Raw genomic sequence first — 16252 nt, forward strand, 5'->3', positions numbered from 1 at the left:
TGAGAACAAAAGCCAAGGAATGGATGAGGTCATGAAGAAAGAGTCCAAGGTGACAGAAAACAATATCGAAAGAACCTAGGGAGGACTTTCCTGGTGGGCCAATGGTTAAGAATCCACAAGCCAATGCAGGGGACACAGGCTCATTCCCTGGTCCAGAAAGATCCCACATGCTGTGGGGCAACTAAGCCCATGCATCACGACTACTGAGCCTGTGTACCTAGAGCCCATCTTCCAACCACAGTGAGAAGCCCACACAGCACAACTAGAGAGCAGGCCCCCCTCGCTGCAACTAGAGAAAACCTGGGCGCAGCAATGTAGACCCGGTGCAGCATACATAAATAAATAAGAATTTTAAAAATCCAGGGAAATGTCTACAAGGTAGTCAAATGCATTCAACTGTTATTTCTCTGTAGGTTAACCATAATTCTTTCAAGTCTTTTGAAAGTACTACTCAAATTAAAGACTCAGAAAAACACCCCTAACAAAATCTTTACTAGAATCCATGAACACAAAGCTATTCTCAGTATTCTTAACATTCCCCAATATCATTCATTAATGAGACTGTCCTATATTAAATGTGTATATTCATCTGCCAAATGTAGAACTGTGAATATATATGTATGAAATGTGTATTTATGATCACCATCCAATAGTTTGATGGATTTCCGTGGGTCAGAAATTTTATAAAACACTTAACCTTACAGTGAATGATTGTGTATTTGTATATATATTGTATACATAATAGAATCTAAAACCTTTGACCAATTATGAAACCGGACATTCACTGACTACTACTGTGTAGTGGGCAATTAATTAGCACACTAATTAATATGCAATTATTCACTTAATCAACTCAGCACATTTCCAAATCCACTGACTTGTTATATCTTGTTTGGTCTGATGTGCCCTACAGAAACTATAACCTACCTTGTCACTGTTAAGTTACCTATTTTTACTCAATTAAGGGCCTTCTTTATACTCACTAAAAATATGCCCTCTTTGAAAGCTAGCCTGGCAAGCTCAGTAGTGTTCTCTTTCAATTGGCCTCTAACTCATAGATCTTGTCAGATTTTTTCCTATTATTTATAAGACTAGATTAAATATAATTTTAATTAATGCATCAAAGCTCATGTCCCTATTTTCTTTACAGACAATACCAAATTTGATAATACAATTAAAATGTTTTGAACTGAAAGAAAAACAGTGAAACATATCAAGGGTAACCTTAATTATAAAGGTGAAACTACCTAAGTTTAAAATGGTTTTAAGGAATTCACAGCTGTCAAGATCATATAATTCTATATGAAAGAAAAAAGATTATTTCCAGAAAACAGTGTAAAATAAGTTGTCATAGTATATGATGCAGAATAAATGCTGAATCAAAATGAAATTAAAATACAGAGCCTAAACATAAAGTTTTATTTTACATTATAAATAAAAGCTTTGGGGCTATAAATTCTTGTTTTAACATCCTACAGATTTGCCTGATTCTATTTCAGAATGTACATTTAAAAATTTAGGATGAAAACTACCAAGAAACTCATTATTATAATGTGTGGTTATGTTTTATTATAATTACTCATCTTTTATACTAGATTCTATAATCCTGAGAGCAGGACTATGTCTGTCTCATTAATTAGTGTATCCACAATGCTAGAATAGTGCCTGGCTCCTAGTAGGCATTCAATAAATATTAAATAAATGAGGCATGTAAGGAAATAGCCATTTATATCTATTTGAAAATATCTAGATAATTCCTTTAAAAAAATTCTTAGAGTGGCCATTCATTTTTGTTCATTCATTGAACATGTATTGTGGACCTTCCATCCAGGTTCAATACTACGGTACAGAGATAAGACTTTGTCTGTCTGCCGAGGAGAGAAGTCCAGAGAGAGCCGTGTAACCAGACAATTACAATACACTACAACATGGTACATTTATAAACATTCAGACAAATGCTGTAGAAAACTAGAAGATGAAGCAATTTATTTTTTACCTAGGTTATCTGGGGAGAGTTTCAAAGAATGTGATGTTGAAGGCTGACCTTAAGGAATGATCAAGAGTTTGCTAGACAGAGAAGGAAGAAAGTGTAGTCCAGGTAGAAAGGGAGGTCACAGAGAAGCCTGGAGTCCTGAAAGAGAGATTCCAGAGGGCTAAACCATATGGTATAAAGAGTGTGAAGGAAAAAGACCCTTTCTTCCTATGTGAAGTCTGAGGTAGAGGAAAAAAACCATCTACTATTTACTGATTGCCAAAGTCCTGCTTTTAACTATACAATTAATTATATAACACTATAAATATCTGCTTTATGATTATGTAGAGGTTGTTTAAAATACATAAACCACTTAGAGAATTTATCTAACACTCTGAGGAGCTTTTCTAACTACTCTAAGAGTTAAAGTGGAAAAAAAAATGTTCATCTGTCAGGTGACATAAAGCCAATTTCTACTAAATGTGCCAGAATAATTTTTCTCCACCTCAAGAACAGTTAGTCTTCGGTCTGTTCATTACTGTCTTTTTATAGTATTTTTATTTAATAAAACCTATTAAGACTACCATACAAATCTCTTTACTTATGCTTTTATCTTTTAACTGATCAATTTTTATATTGCTGACATCCCTTCTTCACCATTTGCTCATTTAAAAATTCATAGTATGTGAGATATGTCTCTGGAGAAAATGTCTATAAAATTTGTTACAGCTGGCAAATGTGTATGAGTCAGTGATAGCACATGACTAAATGCTTCACAGAAAATAAAATTTGTTTCTGTAGTAAGCAGAACTGTTTAAATGTTATTTATTTTTATGTTTCAAAGAAAATATATTGTGAAGTGCTGCATTGATTTAATACGCAACAATGTCTGTGTACACGCTGTAGAAGGAAAATTTATGAAACCTTTGCACAACTCCTTTAATTGAATTTTCCAAATCTCTCACCACACACAAATAATCAATATCTTCTGCAGAGAAAACCAGTCAGAATTATTACAGTCTTCCGTTTCAATTTTGTTGTCATCAGCACATACAGAGCACCTGGATATTTGTAACGTCTGATAGCAAGTTATTTACACCTCTTAAACACATAATTGCTATTAAGTGAGTTAAAATCTACGGTGTAAAAGTTTAACTGATTATTTAAAAGATAAAAGCACCATACTTTTAGTAATGTATAAAAAAATTAAATCATAGGAGAAATTATTTAAAAAGCTTTGGAAAATAATAAACCAGTTTGTGTTTCCCTAAATCCTAGACACATCTCAAGTAAGCAGTTGAAATATAGCCCCAAACAGTGATGAACAGTGTAAAGCACAAGAATTAACAGTAATAAGAGGAAAAGGCATGACCCACATACAGAAGTGATAACTGAATTCGTATAAAGAGCTGAGGACTGCAGTTGTACATTAATGTGTATTTGTGTTACCAAAATTAACATCTCTACTTTTTAGCTCTAAATAAACTAAGAATGTTAAAAGCATAGTGGAATTTTTGTTGTTTCTTCTAAAATTCATGTCTAAACTTCAAACCTGTGTTTTTAATACTGGAGTATTTGTCTGAAAAAAGACACTGCTTCATGTTAAGCTATAACAGAAAAAAATAAAATGGAAGCAGTTTTCTAGAAGTAAAAGTATTTAGCTGATATGATGAATACTTTTTCAAGACTGAGTGGGGGAAAGAACAACATATTTTTAAGTTAAAAAATACTTCAGTGGGTGGTTAGAATGAAAAGGCAATATCAAACTATTTGTATAGTCTTAAACAAGAAGTTTAAAATTTGTCCTTTGGATCAAGAATTTGAAAACCTCAAAAATCCTATAACCAAAATGAATTTTACAATGTAAGAAGACAGTAATTTAAAGAAAATCAGAACATTTATAGTTACATTTTTTTCTTTTTAAGGCCAGAGCTAGAAATTTTAAAATATTTAGTGTTACAGACAGCTGAAACAATCATCTTTTTTGAACAATATAAAGTTCAGATGGTTACATTTCTTTTAAAATATGCATATTTCAACCTACACAATTATTCTCAAAACAGATAAAATATGTTTTGGACTGAAGCTAAGTGTCTAGATTTCATATCTTGGCAAATGCTCTACAATTTGCTTACATTCTTTTAAAAAACATTTTGTTTACTGGAAGTACTAGTCATGGACAAACAATGATGGTATTTTTTAGTATCTCCAGAAAAAATGAAAATACTCAGTACCATATAATGCCACCTATTGTCTCAGGAATATTTGTAACAAGTTGTTTTATGCAGAGGTTGACCATGTAAAGTAAATAAATTTCATGCCTTCTCATGTGATGATAATGTGACAGTCCTTCTGTATCAACCCATTGAATGGTCATATGTTTTAAATCTTCAGCATAACAAATTAAAAATAATTTTGAAAATTCACATCCAAATATAACAGAAAAAAACCTTTCATTTTATTATTTTTCTAATAGTCCATAAAGCCAATATTATTAAGGAGTGAAGACAGGCTTACTTCCTAAGTAACTGAAAAAAGAAAGAAGCCTTCTTTTGTTTAAGAAATCTTTATTCCGTAAGGAGGTCTTCTTTATTCACACGCTTTATCAAGTCATTCCCTAATTTGCAAGGTCCAGTTTTGAAAATTATGAAAATCTCATTGTACCTTTTAATGTTAATGTGGATGTTTTAAATTTCCACGGAATAGGTTATACAAAGCCTTAGAATGTGTCTCAGATGTCGATTTAAAACACTAGAGTCTTATCTTTACAATTATACTTCTCTGAGTATAATAAAAACTACAACTGCTGCTAAACAAATTAGCAGTAAAATGAAAAAAATAAATAGAACTAAAGGATTAATTCAAAGGCACAATGACAAAATAAATGCTGGAATTCTCCTGGTATTGTCTATTTTAACTATTCTAGGAAAATTTGACAAGAATCTGAAGGAAAAAAATCTGAAGGACATTCTTCTGATAGTGAAATAAATAATGTGTTTACTCTCATTTTCATTAATTACCTAATATAACAAATCTAAAACATATTAAAAACATATTAGTTGATTTTTATATTATGTAATTTCTAACTATATAATTTCTAATATTATGGAGATTCTCAGAACATTTTAAAATTTAAATAATTCTAGGTAATAGCATAGTAAAAGAAAAGTAAAGGAGAAATTTCTGTAAAAAGCTGATGGCTACATCCCCAAATAAGGAATATGTAAAGCATATTAGTTTGGACTGTCAAAAACACTAACAAAGTCCTGTTAAAATGAATGTATGAATAGAAGGGGGTGAAAGTTAATTGGCAAAGAAATTTACATATAATGTGCATGTGTTGGCATGCATCATCTTTAACCAAAAAAAAAAAAAAAAAAAAAAAACCCACCAAAATTAAAAAAATTTATATACATTAGGAACTGGAGGAAAAATATAGGGAAAAGCATTCTGTAAAATGCTTTTGAATTTTACCTCAAATTCAAATTAGAAAAAAAAGCTTCAATCTATTTTCCAGGCAATATTAATATAAAAAATAAGATTAAAAACTAATGAAGATTTGAATACCTCAGTAAGTATTAAGAGTCAATGTAGCTCTTGCCAAGAAACAGAATGGAAAATGACTTCTATATTCTCATACATATAATATATATTACCATATAGTTTATATTACATAAATATTATATATTTAATGTATATTAGCTTAGTTAGCTCAGTCTACATTTAAACCACAACAAATAACCAATGCTTATCAGAACCTTTAAAACATGATTTAGTGATACAATCTCCTCTATGCATGAAGAAATACTCAGCTCTCAGGGAAAACCTGGTAATGGGCAAGTCAGTTTTAATGCCTAAACTACTAGAAAATAGATTTAAGGCTGATTCATGCAGAAACATACAAAGAATTCCTATATATTGGATAACTGAAAGGAGGTGACTGTTTTAACATGTGAAAATAACTTTAATGTCTTAATACACATTTACAGAAGGAAATTAATACTCTGGAGAAATTTTTTCCCATTAATTATTAGCAGTGACAGTTCATCTATTTGTTCTATAATTTTCCCTTCCTCATTCTTCAAAACTGTTGGCAAAAGCCTAATGTAAAGCCCAATTCTAATTAGCTCTAGGAAATTAACAGATTTTAAAAAAATTACACCATTGCTATTGAATACATAAAAGAAAGATTTTCTCTAGTTGAGAAATAATAAATATTCCAATTTCCCATTATGATCCTCTAAAACTTGTCAAGTCAGTAGAGATTAAAATCATTGAAAGCTAGTTACACATTATAATCAAGATACACTGCACTGGAGAGAAATGACAATCCTTTTCTAGGAAAGAGCTGCTTATATGCACCTAAATTCTATGGATCCTAATGGGAGGTAGCTGTCCAACCGAAGGGCCCAGGAAGCCTGTTCAGATATCTTCCCACACGAGTTTTGGAGGAGTTTTTCCATGACTGCTACCCTGCCACGACCCAGTTGGCCTCTGGAACTGACCAGCAGGGAATCCCAGCTTTTCCTCCTACAAACTCATCGCTAACTTTGTTAAAGATCCTAAACACAGACTAAATTGGTTGAGTTATGTCTTATGTTTGAACCTGAGAGCTGGGATGACTGGATGCTTTCATTTGTTTTAGGAAGACACAACACAGAAAAATACAAAGACCACACTTTTTGATGTGAGACTGGTTTTCAGTTGGAATCCCTGCTCTGACACTTAGGCAGCAGTATCTTTTGGCAAACTACTCAACATTTTATTGTGTCTTTGTTCCTTATCTATAATGACAATAACAGCTGTCCTGCAGGGTTGTTGTATACATCTGCTGATCCTAGTGTTGAGAATATAGTAATTATTAGTCCTCAACAAAGGGAAGTCACTGGTACTCAAAAATGTTAGACTAAGACATGGCTACCCACTTCAAGGTCTACCCCCCTCCGTTTGCAGAGATTGCCAAATGGCATTCATGTCAGTAATGTTAAAATGATCTCTCAAGTTGGTCTAGTGGCTTTAATATTTTATAGTCTGTGATTATTTTGCTTACTAAGGTGTGAATGTGTATGTGTTATGGGAACTTAAAGTCTCCTAATTTAGTTTCCCATAGTGTGAAATGCTCAGAGGTATAAGAGGTCACAGTAGGGCAAATGTTATTAAAAATCTCAGAACACTGCCTACAAAGTAACTTTTTATATTTTGTGTATCTTTCTATATCACCATTAAAATCTGCCATATATAATGCGTTACTGCCCCATCTGTCTGTATTTTCAAAAAGAACTTTTAATAGAAGAAATAACTATAACTCTTAACCTAAAAATTTTCCTAGACATGGTCTTCTGCTAAATGCAGTATAATGTTTTTCATATGAGACTGGTGGTCTTTTAAAAGAATAACTAGAAAAGGGCTCATGACAATTGGTTGAAATGGTAAAATGAGATGAAAGGATCTCTTTATACAATAAACTAAGAACTCTTTACCTTTGTTGGGAAGTCCTGAATTCTTCTTTTTAAATAGTTTTTGTTTTATTACGTTAGTCACTAAAGGAAAAAAAAATTAATATGGATATTAATCATTTCTCAATTTGGAAGAAACAACTTCAAAAAAAAATACATATTTTTATAAGTGAAAGTGAAAGTGAAGCCGCTCAATTGTGTCTGACTCATTGTGACCCCATGGACTGTAGCCTACCAGACTCCTTTGTGCATGGGATTTTCCAGGCAATAGTACAAAATGCAATACCTTATATATTATGTAAAGAATGAGAACTACATAAAATAAGCCTAATACGAGTTACCAAGGAACACTCTTTCCCTCACATTCAAGAAGAATCCCTGAAACAATACATCCTAGCAAAAGATATGTGGTTTTCAGTTCTAAGTTTACAAATAAGCAATAGAGAGAAACTCATTAAAAACTCATAAATTAGGAGTGGGGGGACAAAAAAAAAAACTCAAAAATTTCTCTTACTTAGTTCTTTTGTTTTCTGCATTTCTCTTTTAAAGACACATGATGTATGGGGGATACCAATGAGATTTTCAAGCTCTTTACTGCCCTTCAAAGCCTAAAAGAAAGGCATTTTAAATGAGTTAAGTTCTCTATAAATATAATACTACTGACAACTCTAGTGAAAATACAGTACACTGCTTCCTTTCTCTGAAAAACTTAAACTCTGTGATAATGAAATTTAAGTTTTTCTGGTAGGTTAACTAAAGCCCTAAAATATCTGAATAAAACCAACCTACTAACTACAAAGACAAAACATAATGATAAATTTACTTTTCAATGTGAAGTCAGGTATTACTAAAATATTATGGTTAATTAATGTTCACGTAAGAAATGAATATATCTTCTGTAAACTCTTTCCAGGATTGGATTCTCCTATTCTTTTTCTAATGGGGTAACAGAAGTATGAAAAATTATATGCCAAAAAAAGCAAACCTGTATACTACTTAAATTTTGCATTATTTCCATGAATTCTTCTGATGATTTTTCAACTTTAGATAGCAACATCATTAATCTGTGAATGAAAAAAAAACATTCAGTAAAATCAAGCAGTTGAACACGGCAAGTCATTTTCAAAGCTTTAATTCTTTCAAAAAAATTTTATATTCAGTTTTTATCATTTTCTTTGCATTTTTCGAAGTGGTAAAAGATGTAAATGCTCCTCTTTTGGCTTTCACTCCTTTACAAACAATATATTCCACCAACCATCCTATTCTTTGGCATTTCACTTTCTCATCACCACTGAGCAATGGGAAAGAAGAGATATATAGTTGGCTTGTCCTTTCTCCTTCATACCATTTTGAAAGAACAAACACACCACCATCACCTTATTTACTAGGCAGAAAGTGAAGAGGAACTAGAAAGCCTCTTGTTGAAAGTGAAAGAGGAGAGTGAAAAAGTTGGATTAAAGCTCAACATCCGGAAAACTAAGATCATGGCATCTGGTCCCATCACTTCATGGCAAATAGATGGGGAAACAGTAGAAACAGTGGCTGAGTTAATTTTGGGGGGCTCCAAAATCACTGCAGATGGTGATTGCACCATGAAATTAAAAGACATTTACTCCTTGGAAGGAAAGTTATTACCAACCTAGATTAGCATATTCAAAAGCAGAGACATTCCTTTGCCAACAAAGGTCCATCTAATCAAGGCTATGGTTTTTGCAGTAGTCATGTATGGATGTGAGAGTTGAACTGTGAAGAAGCTAAGCGCTGAAAAATTAATGCTTTTGAACTGTGGTGTTGGAGAAGACTCTTGAGAGTCCCTTGGACTGCAAGGAGATCCAACCAGTCCATTCTAAAGGAGATCAGTCCTGGGTGTTCACTGGAAGGACTGATGCTAAAGCTGAAACTCCAATACTCTGGCCACCTCATGCGAAAAGTTGAGTCATTGGAAAAGACCCTGATGCTAGGAGGGATTGGGGGCAGGAGGAGAAGGGGATGACAGAGGATGAGATGGCTGGATGGTATCACCGACTCAATGGACATATGAGTTTGAGTGAACTCTGGGAGTTGGTGATGGACAGGGAGGCCTGGCATGCTGCGATTCATGGGATCGAAAAGAGTCGGACACGACTGAGTGACTGAACTGAATTGAAGCCTATGAATCAGTGTTACCCAGTAATTTTTTTTAAATTAAAAAATAAGTTTTTTAGCATAATATATTCCAATGTGACAAATACACCAGGGCACTCTTTTAAATTTGAAGACAACGAAAGGTATGTTTGGCCACATTCATGTGTCTGTACTTTTAAAAGCTGTACAATATTGGACCTAGTAAATATACCAAAGATGATTTAACTATTTCCTTATGGCTGCAACTTTAGTTTCTTTTCATATTTTAAGATCTCACAGTTTGTATATGATAATCTATACCAGTGCAGTTTAACAGAAATATAATGCAAGCTATATATATAATAAAAAATTTTCTAATAGCCACATTGAAAGTAAAAAGAATTAGGTGAAATTAATTTTAATAATTTAATAATAATTTTCATAATATATTTAACTCAATATATCCAAAGTATTACCATTTCTTTTTTTTTTTTAAGAATATTCACATCTGCTTTATTCATATTAGTCACACAGTAGAAACAATCCAAAGATCCAACAGGAGAATGGATAAACAAATTGTGGTATATATCCATACAACTGATTAGAATGAACTAACACAGCAACACGGATAAACCACAAAGACACTGTGCGTGTGCGCTCAGTCGCTCAGTCATGTCCGATTCTTTGTGACCCTCTGGACTGTAGCCCGCCAGGCTCCTCTGTCCATGGGATTCTCCAGGAAAGAATACTGGAGTGGGTTGCCATGCCCTCCTCCAGGGGATCTTCCCAACCCACGGGTCAAATCTGCATCTCCTGAATCTCCTGCATTGCAGGCAGTTTTTTTTTACCACTGAGCTAATGGGGTAGCCCCCACAAAGACATATGTTATGTGATAGAAGACATACACACACAAGTCCCTTCTATATGACTCTATTTACATGGAGCTTAACAACCAACAAAAGGAATGGATGGAGTTTAAAAAATACTACAGTGTGGAAACAAAATCATAATGTAGTTATCTTCAGATTAGAAATAGGATAAAAACTGACCAGGAGGAGAAAGAGGAGGAAATCTTTTGGGGTACTGGAAAAGTTGTATTCTTGACCTGGGTGGTAGTCCCATGAGCACAGACACATATAAAAGTTCATAGAGCAATACACTTCAGATTAATGCACTGTACACACTTTATTGTATGTATGTACTCAGTTGCTCAGTTGTGTGACTCTTTGGGGCCCCATGGACTGTAGCCTGCCAGGCTCCTCTGCCCATAGAATCTTCCAGGCAAGAATACTGGAGTAGGCTGCCATTTCCTACTCCAGGAAATCTTCCCTACTCCAGGGAATCTTCCTGACCCTGGATCAAACCCGCATCCCTTGTGTCTCCTGCATTGGCAGGCGGATTCTTTACGACTAATGCCACCTGGGAAGTCCCATGTTATACCTCAAAAATAAAATACAGTATTTTCAAAGCAGAGCTCTTCCTGGGCACATCTTTAAAGCACCTGATGTCTCTATATTGAGAATGCTATATTCCAGAAAGGCATAAAATCTCGTCTTTGCTCCTTTCCTTTCTTATATTAGACCCCATTCTTCTTAGCCAAATTGAGCAATGATTAGTTACTTCCCAGTTTACAGAGTCAGATAATGAATCTAAGTCCCACACAGTGCAAATTTATGTGTTCCTAAGTGTCTGACAGCTGTTGTCAAGCCACTCCAAACCCATGGGATCTTTCCAGCAAACAATCTTTCAGTCTTCACTTTATACTTTTCAAGTCAGAGGTCCCAATTTGCTTTCTCCTGGTAAATGTCCAATTTGATATTATTCTCTTCAAGAACAGCATCTGACTTTGTCTTACACCTCACTGGCAGGGGCTAAACAAATCCCTCTTCAACTGTGGTTTTTCAGATCCCTGTGTTTGTGTACTGAGGTTCACTCTTATTTTTCTTAAAGTACTTCTGGAAGCTCCTGTCTTGGTTTCTACACTGCCACCTGCGTGAAGGGTCGCCGTTGGTGGCTGGTGCGCCTGCCGGCTGTGCGATCTCTGTGGTGTCCGCTGCTGGAGGAGGTAGCAGCGGCCTGACCCTCGGCCTCCAGGCGTCTCCTCGCTCGTCGGCAGCGGCGGTCTCCGCTTCCCTTCCTCCCAGAGGGTGAGCCTCCCAAATAGCCCACAAGTTCTGCCACCGTCCCTCTGAGTCAGAGCTGTCCTCTCTGCCCCTTTCCCACCGCCCCGCTAGGCGCAGCGCTCCTCCCCTGGCCCGCCCATCCCCCCCACCGAAGTATTACTATTTCAACATGTAATCAATATTATCCATGAGATATTTTATACTTTTTTTTCAAAACTCAGTGTATACTTTATATTCATAGCATATCGCATTTCAGAACAGTCACATTTTAAAAGCTCATTAGCCATGTGTGGCTGGCTAGTGACTACTATTTCAGAGAGCACAAATCTGTCCTGTCAATTTTATGAGAGAAACTAGAAATTCTATTTAAATGCTTTTCAAAATGACATCAGTGTTATCCATTAACATGTGTGTGTGCTATAAAAATAAGACAAATATGACACTAAATGTCCTTACACAATGAATATGAACAGGATTCTTCAACTAAGTAAAATATGCATATAAGTATGTGAACAGAGAAGGCAATGGCAACCCACTCCAGTACTGTTGCCTGGAAAATCCCATGGACGGAGGAGCCTGGTAAGCTGCAGTCCATGCGGTCGCTAAGAGTCGGACACGACTGAGCGACTTCACTTTCACTTTTCACTTTCATGCATTGGAGAAGGAAATGGCAACCCACTCCAGTGTTCTTGCCTGGAGAATCCCAAGGATTGGGGAGCCTGGTGGGCTGCCGTCTATGGGGTCGCACAGAGTCGGACACGACTGAAGCGACTTAGCAGCAGCAGCAGCAGCATGTGAACAAAGAATGGAAAGAAGGCGATGTGCTAAAGCTAAAAATTATGTGAACATAGTGGAACTCCAAGTGATATTTTTTTCCTTAAAAATTTCCTTCATTATTACGCATTTTAAATTAGAAGTTGTCTGTCTGAGGTCCCAGCTGCTTACCACTATAGCCTCCATATGAGAGACACTCCCTCCATATGAGACAGACTACCTCCATATGGGAGAGACTATCATAAAGGAATTCTGGCTCCTCCAATAAAGCTCCAAAAGCCTGAAGCAGCAAGAGGACTTCAGTGACTCCCACTCAAGGCTGGGAACCTCCAGCTTCCCCTACATTATTCCTAAGCCCACTAAGTACCTCAGAAATACATAGCTGAGGCAATTAAGCTCCTTTGCTATGAGAAGGAGTCCTAGGGGCTCCTTTGCTTGCATCCTTTTCCTGGGAGGATTGGAGTGGCAGAGCCTCTTCACACTGTCTTACCATTCTTTAAGGAACTGATGCTGTCCCCTGTCTACCCCCAGGGAGTTGTGTGGGAAGGGCTGAGTCCTGCAGTGTTGCCATCCCTAATGACTCCAAAGAGCTCTGTTCAGGAAAGAGCGAGAAGTGAATGACACCCCCAAGAGTTGCGGCATGTAAGCATACCCAATGAAGCTATTAGTGAATCTTTCTCCTAAGTTAAGACAGTTATCCAGCAGCTAAGCAACCTGTTCAACAGCCTTGGAGTTTTTGGACTGAGGATCAGTTCCCCAAGTATCAAGATATCTTTCACATGCCTAAACTTGCCTGCACTGCAGGACCAATTGGAGGAGTGGACATTCCATCACTCTCGTCATTTTTAATTTCCTTTCCTCTCCTCCTCATTATACTTCTCGCTAGGTGAAATTAATTCTTTTCCTCATCTCGATGGTAAGCAAATTCATGGAATGGCTTTTAAACTGTTATCCAACTGCTACATTTTGAGAAATTCAGGAAGTGTGTTCTCCATTTCTACATCTTCTGACTCAGTGGACAAGACGTCATAATCTTTGGAGATAAACAACTTGCTGACAGCTTTTGAGAGAAGAATGGTTGCCACTGTCTTCATCCTAGACAAAATGGCAATATTTATATTTAATCTCATGTGCTGGAAGCTGAATTTTTACTGCCAGGGATAGCATTTTCTATATTTTCAAAAGATGGTTTCAACTATACTTTGCTGTCCTAAGACAGCATTATTGTTTGCTTTAATATTATCTCTATGTCCCTTCACTAATTTAGTTGTTTTTGAAAACCAATAGTCTTTTATGCCTGTCTACAGAATACATTTCTGTTAAAAGGTTTCCAAGTTATTGTTGCCCCTTATTTCAAGTTGGTAAATGAAAGTGTCATCAGTGGGTGCCATCATATTTTATAAAACACTATTCCTTTCTTCAAAGATTTGCCTCTGGCTGGACTAAACTGGGTCAAACCCTTCATCTTATAATGACCACTGCAAACTATGCAGATGTTGATGGGTACTGCATCCAGATATCCAGTGACTGATGCCTGTTTCATGATATCCTTACAAAACTTGATCAGATCCTATATTACGGCCAAATTCCACTGTTGTACAACTTCAGAAATATGAAATCTCGGTCTTCCTTGAATGAATCTCTTTTTGTTTCAGCAGAGTAAAAATTCAGCAACATCTTTTTTTAGCAACTAGTATTTTTAAAGGGTCTGCAATGGCACCCCACTCCAGTATTCTTACCTGGAAAATCCCATGGACAGAGGAGCCTGGTAGGCTGTGGTCCATGGGGTCGCGAAGAGTCGGACACGACTGAGCGACTTCACTTTCACTTTTCACTTTCATGCATTGAAGAAGGAAATGACAACCCACTCCAGTGTTCTTGCCTGGAGAATCCCAGGGACGGGGGAGCCTGGTGGGCTGCTGTCTATGGAGTCACAGAGTCGGACACGACTGAAGCGACTTAGCAGCAGCATCAGCAGTACTCTGTGTTTAAAAAGAAACTATGATCCAGTTGGTCTGGCAGAAGAGAAAGTTGTTCAAGTTTTGACATTTTTTGCCAGACTGCCTTTCCTCAGAGCAGATTCTTATGGTATGTTCACTATGAATATCCATTTTTCTCTTGAGAAAGCCACATGCCCCAAATTCAGGATTTTTGAGGTATTTTCCAATATGCCTAGAAAAGTCTCACTGTAAAATTGTTTTCTCATTTTCCCCAAAGAGAAAGTCTTATTATTCTGAAGAACAACTGAAATTAGATGCTTTGCTCATATAAAATACATGGCAAGATGTATCCATTAATTATTCTTTAAATTTCTTCCATAGTGATTTCTTCAGTCTCAAGCAAGTGATACGTAACTTTTAAGAGTATCATTCTGCTCCAATTCTGCTTTTTTCCCTATCTTGACTACTTTCAATTATTTTCCATTCTTAACTTCAAATTTAACTTCGTTGTTTTCCTTTTCTCCATAAAGGTCCTCAAATATATTCTGAGGGAAGAACTAAAAGTACAAGAAGTTATCCTTAAATTGGTGAGTCGAACTGAAAATTGATGATACAGGTGATTAGCAAGCATTAACTGAGCTGCTGCTATGCCATCACAAATGTGGAAGGGAGGTCATCCATTTCTTTAAGATTCCCTGGCATGCAACCCATGGTGCCTACTATACTGACTGTGCAGGCAATGTGGATGTAGTGGAATAAGATGTGAAACCTCTAAAAGCCATAATGGCCTGTAAAGATACTGATTTACCCTTTTCTGTAACTTCCATTTGGCACCTTTCTTCCTCATTAGGTTATAAGTTCCACGAAGGCAAGGACAGTATTTACCTTGTGTATGCTATAAACCAAGTTACCTAGCATGGAGTCTGTAGTATGGTAGATAGTACTTGATGGAACAATGGATAAAATATAAAAGACCTAGTCCAGTGAACATTCATTCCTAGATCCAAGTGAAATATGCTTATCTTTCATTTTATTGTTCTTTTTCAGTTCAGTTCAGTCGCTCAGTCGTGTCCGACTCTTTGCGACCCCATGAATCACAGCACACCAGGCCTCCCTGTCCACCAGCTCCCAGAGTTTACCTAAACTCATGTCCATCGAGTTGGTGATGCCATCCAACCATCTCATCCTCTGTCGTCCCCTTCTCCTCCTGCCCCCAATCCCTTCCAGCATCAGGGTCTTTTCCAATGAGTCAGTTCTTCGCGTGAGGTGGCCAAAGTACTGGAGTTTCAGCTTCAGCATCAGTCCTTCCAACGAACAGCCAGGATTGATCTCCCTTAGGATGGACAGGTTGGATCTCCTTGCAGTCCAAGGGACTCTCAAGAGTCTTCTCCAACACCACAGTTCAAAAGCATCAATTCTTTGGTGCTCAGCTTTCTTCACAGTCCAACTTTCACATCCATACATTACCACTGGAGAAACCATAGCCTTGACTAGATGGACCTTTGTTGGCAAAGTAATATCCCTGCTTTTGAATATGCTATCTATGTTGGTCATAACTTTCCTTCCAAGGAGTAAGCGTCTTTTAATTTCATGGCTGCAACCACCATCTGCAGTGATTTTGGAGCCCCCCAAAATAAAGTCTGACACTGTTTCCACTGTTTCCCCATCTATTTGCCATGAAGTGATGGGACCAGATGCCATGATCTTCTTTTTCTGAATGTTGAGCTTTAAGCCAACTTTTTCACTCTCCTCTTTCAACAAGAGGCTTTTTAGTTCCTCTTCACTTTCTGCCATAAGGGTGGTGTCATCTGCATATCTGAGGTTATTGATATTTCTCCTGGCAATCTTGATTCCAGCTTGTGCTTCTTCCAGCCCAGCATTTCT

At 36.5% G+C, this 16252-nt stretch overlaps 2 protein-coding genes across 14 annotated transcripts in view; one reads left to right on the top strand and one right to left on the bottom strand.

The window, feature by feature from the left end:
• The window catches only part of ALG6 (ALG6 alpha-1,3-glucosyltransferase), a 148264-nt gene that overhangs the window by 92513 nt on the left and 39499 nt on the right, over positions 1-16252 (top strand). For 2 of the 4 annotated variants that reach the window (XM_069593462.1, XM_069593441.1), the window contains 3 exons: positions 11482-11678; positions 14899-14955; positions 15416-16019. In XM_069593462.1, the coding sequence (XP_069449563.1) occupies positions 11482-11678; positions 14899-14917 (216 nt within the window). In that variant the 3' untranslated portion in view covers positions 14918-14955; positions 15416-16019. Of the gene's footprint in view, positions 1-11481; positions 11679-14898; positions 14956-15415; positions 16020-16252 lie in introns of those variants that run through there. The other 2 variants (XM_069593482.1, XM_069593451.1) reach the window with 1 other exon arrangement.
• The window catches only part of ITGB3BP (integrin subunit beta 3 binding protein), a 91533-nt gene that overhangs the window by 16520 nt on the left and 58761 nt on the right, over positions 1-16252 (bottom strand). For 6 of the 10 annotated variants that reach the window (XR_011257645.1, XR_011257650.1, XM_069593517.1 and 3 more), the window contains 3 exons: positions 8414-8492; positions 7943-8036; positions 7453-7512 (listed from right to left, as the gene is read on the bottom strand). Coding sequence is in view for 7 of the 10 variants with exons in the window: in XM_069593517.1 (XP_069449618.1) it covers positions 7453-7512; positions 7943-8036; positions 8414-8492 (233 nt within the window). In the remaining 3 variants the exon portion in view is untranslated. The remainder of the gene's footprint in view (positions 1-7452; positions 7513-7942; positions 8037-8413; positions 8493-16252) is intronic. The other 4 variants (XR_011257647.1, XM_069593532.1, XM_069593541.1 and 1 more) reach the window with 1 other exon arrangement.

The sequence above is a fragment of the Ovis canadensis genome, chromosome 1, assembly GCF_042477335.2.
Source record: "Ovis canadensis isolate MfBH-ARS-UI-01 breed Bighorn chromosome 1, ARS-UI_OviCan_v2, whole genome shotgun sequence".
In the NCBI taxonomy this organism is placed as follows: Eukaryota; Metazoa; Chordata; class Mammalia; order Artiodactyla; family Bovidae; genus Ovis; species Ovis canadensis.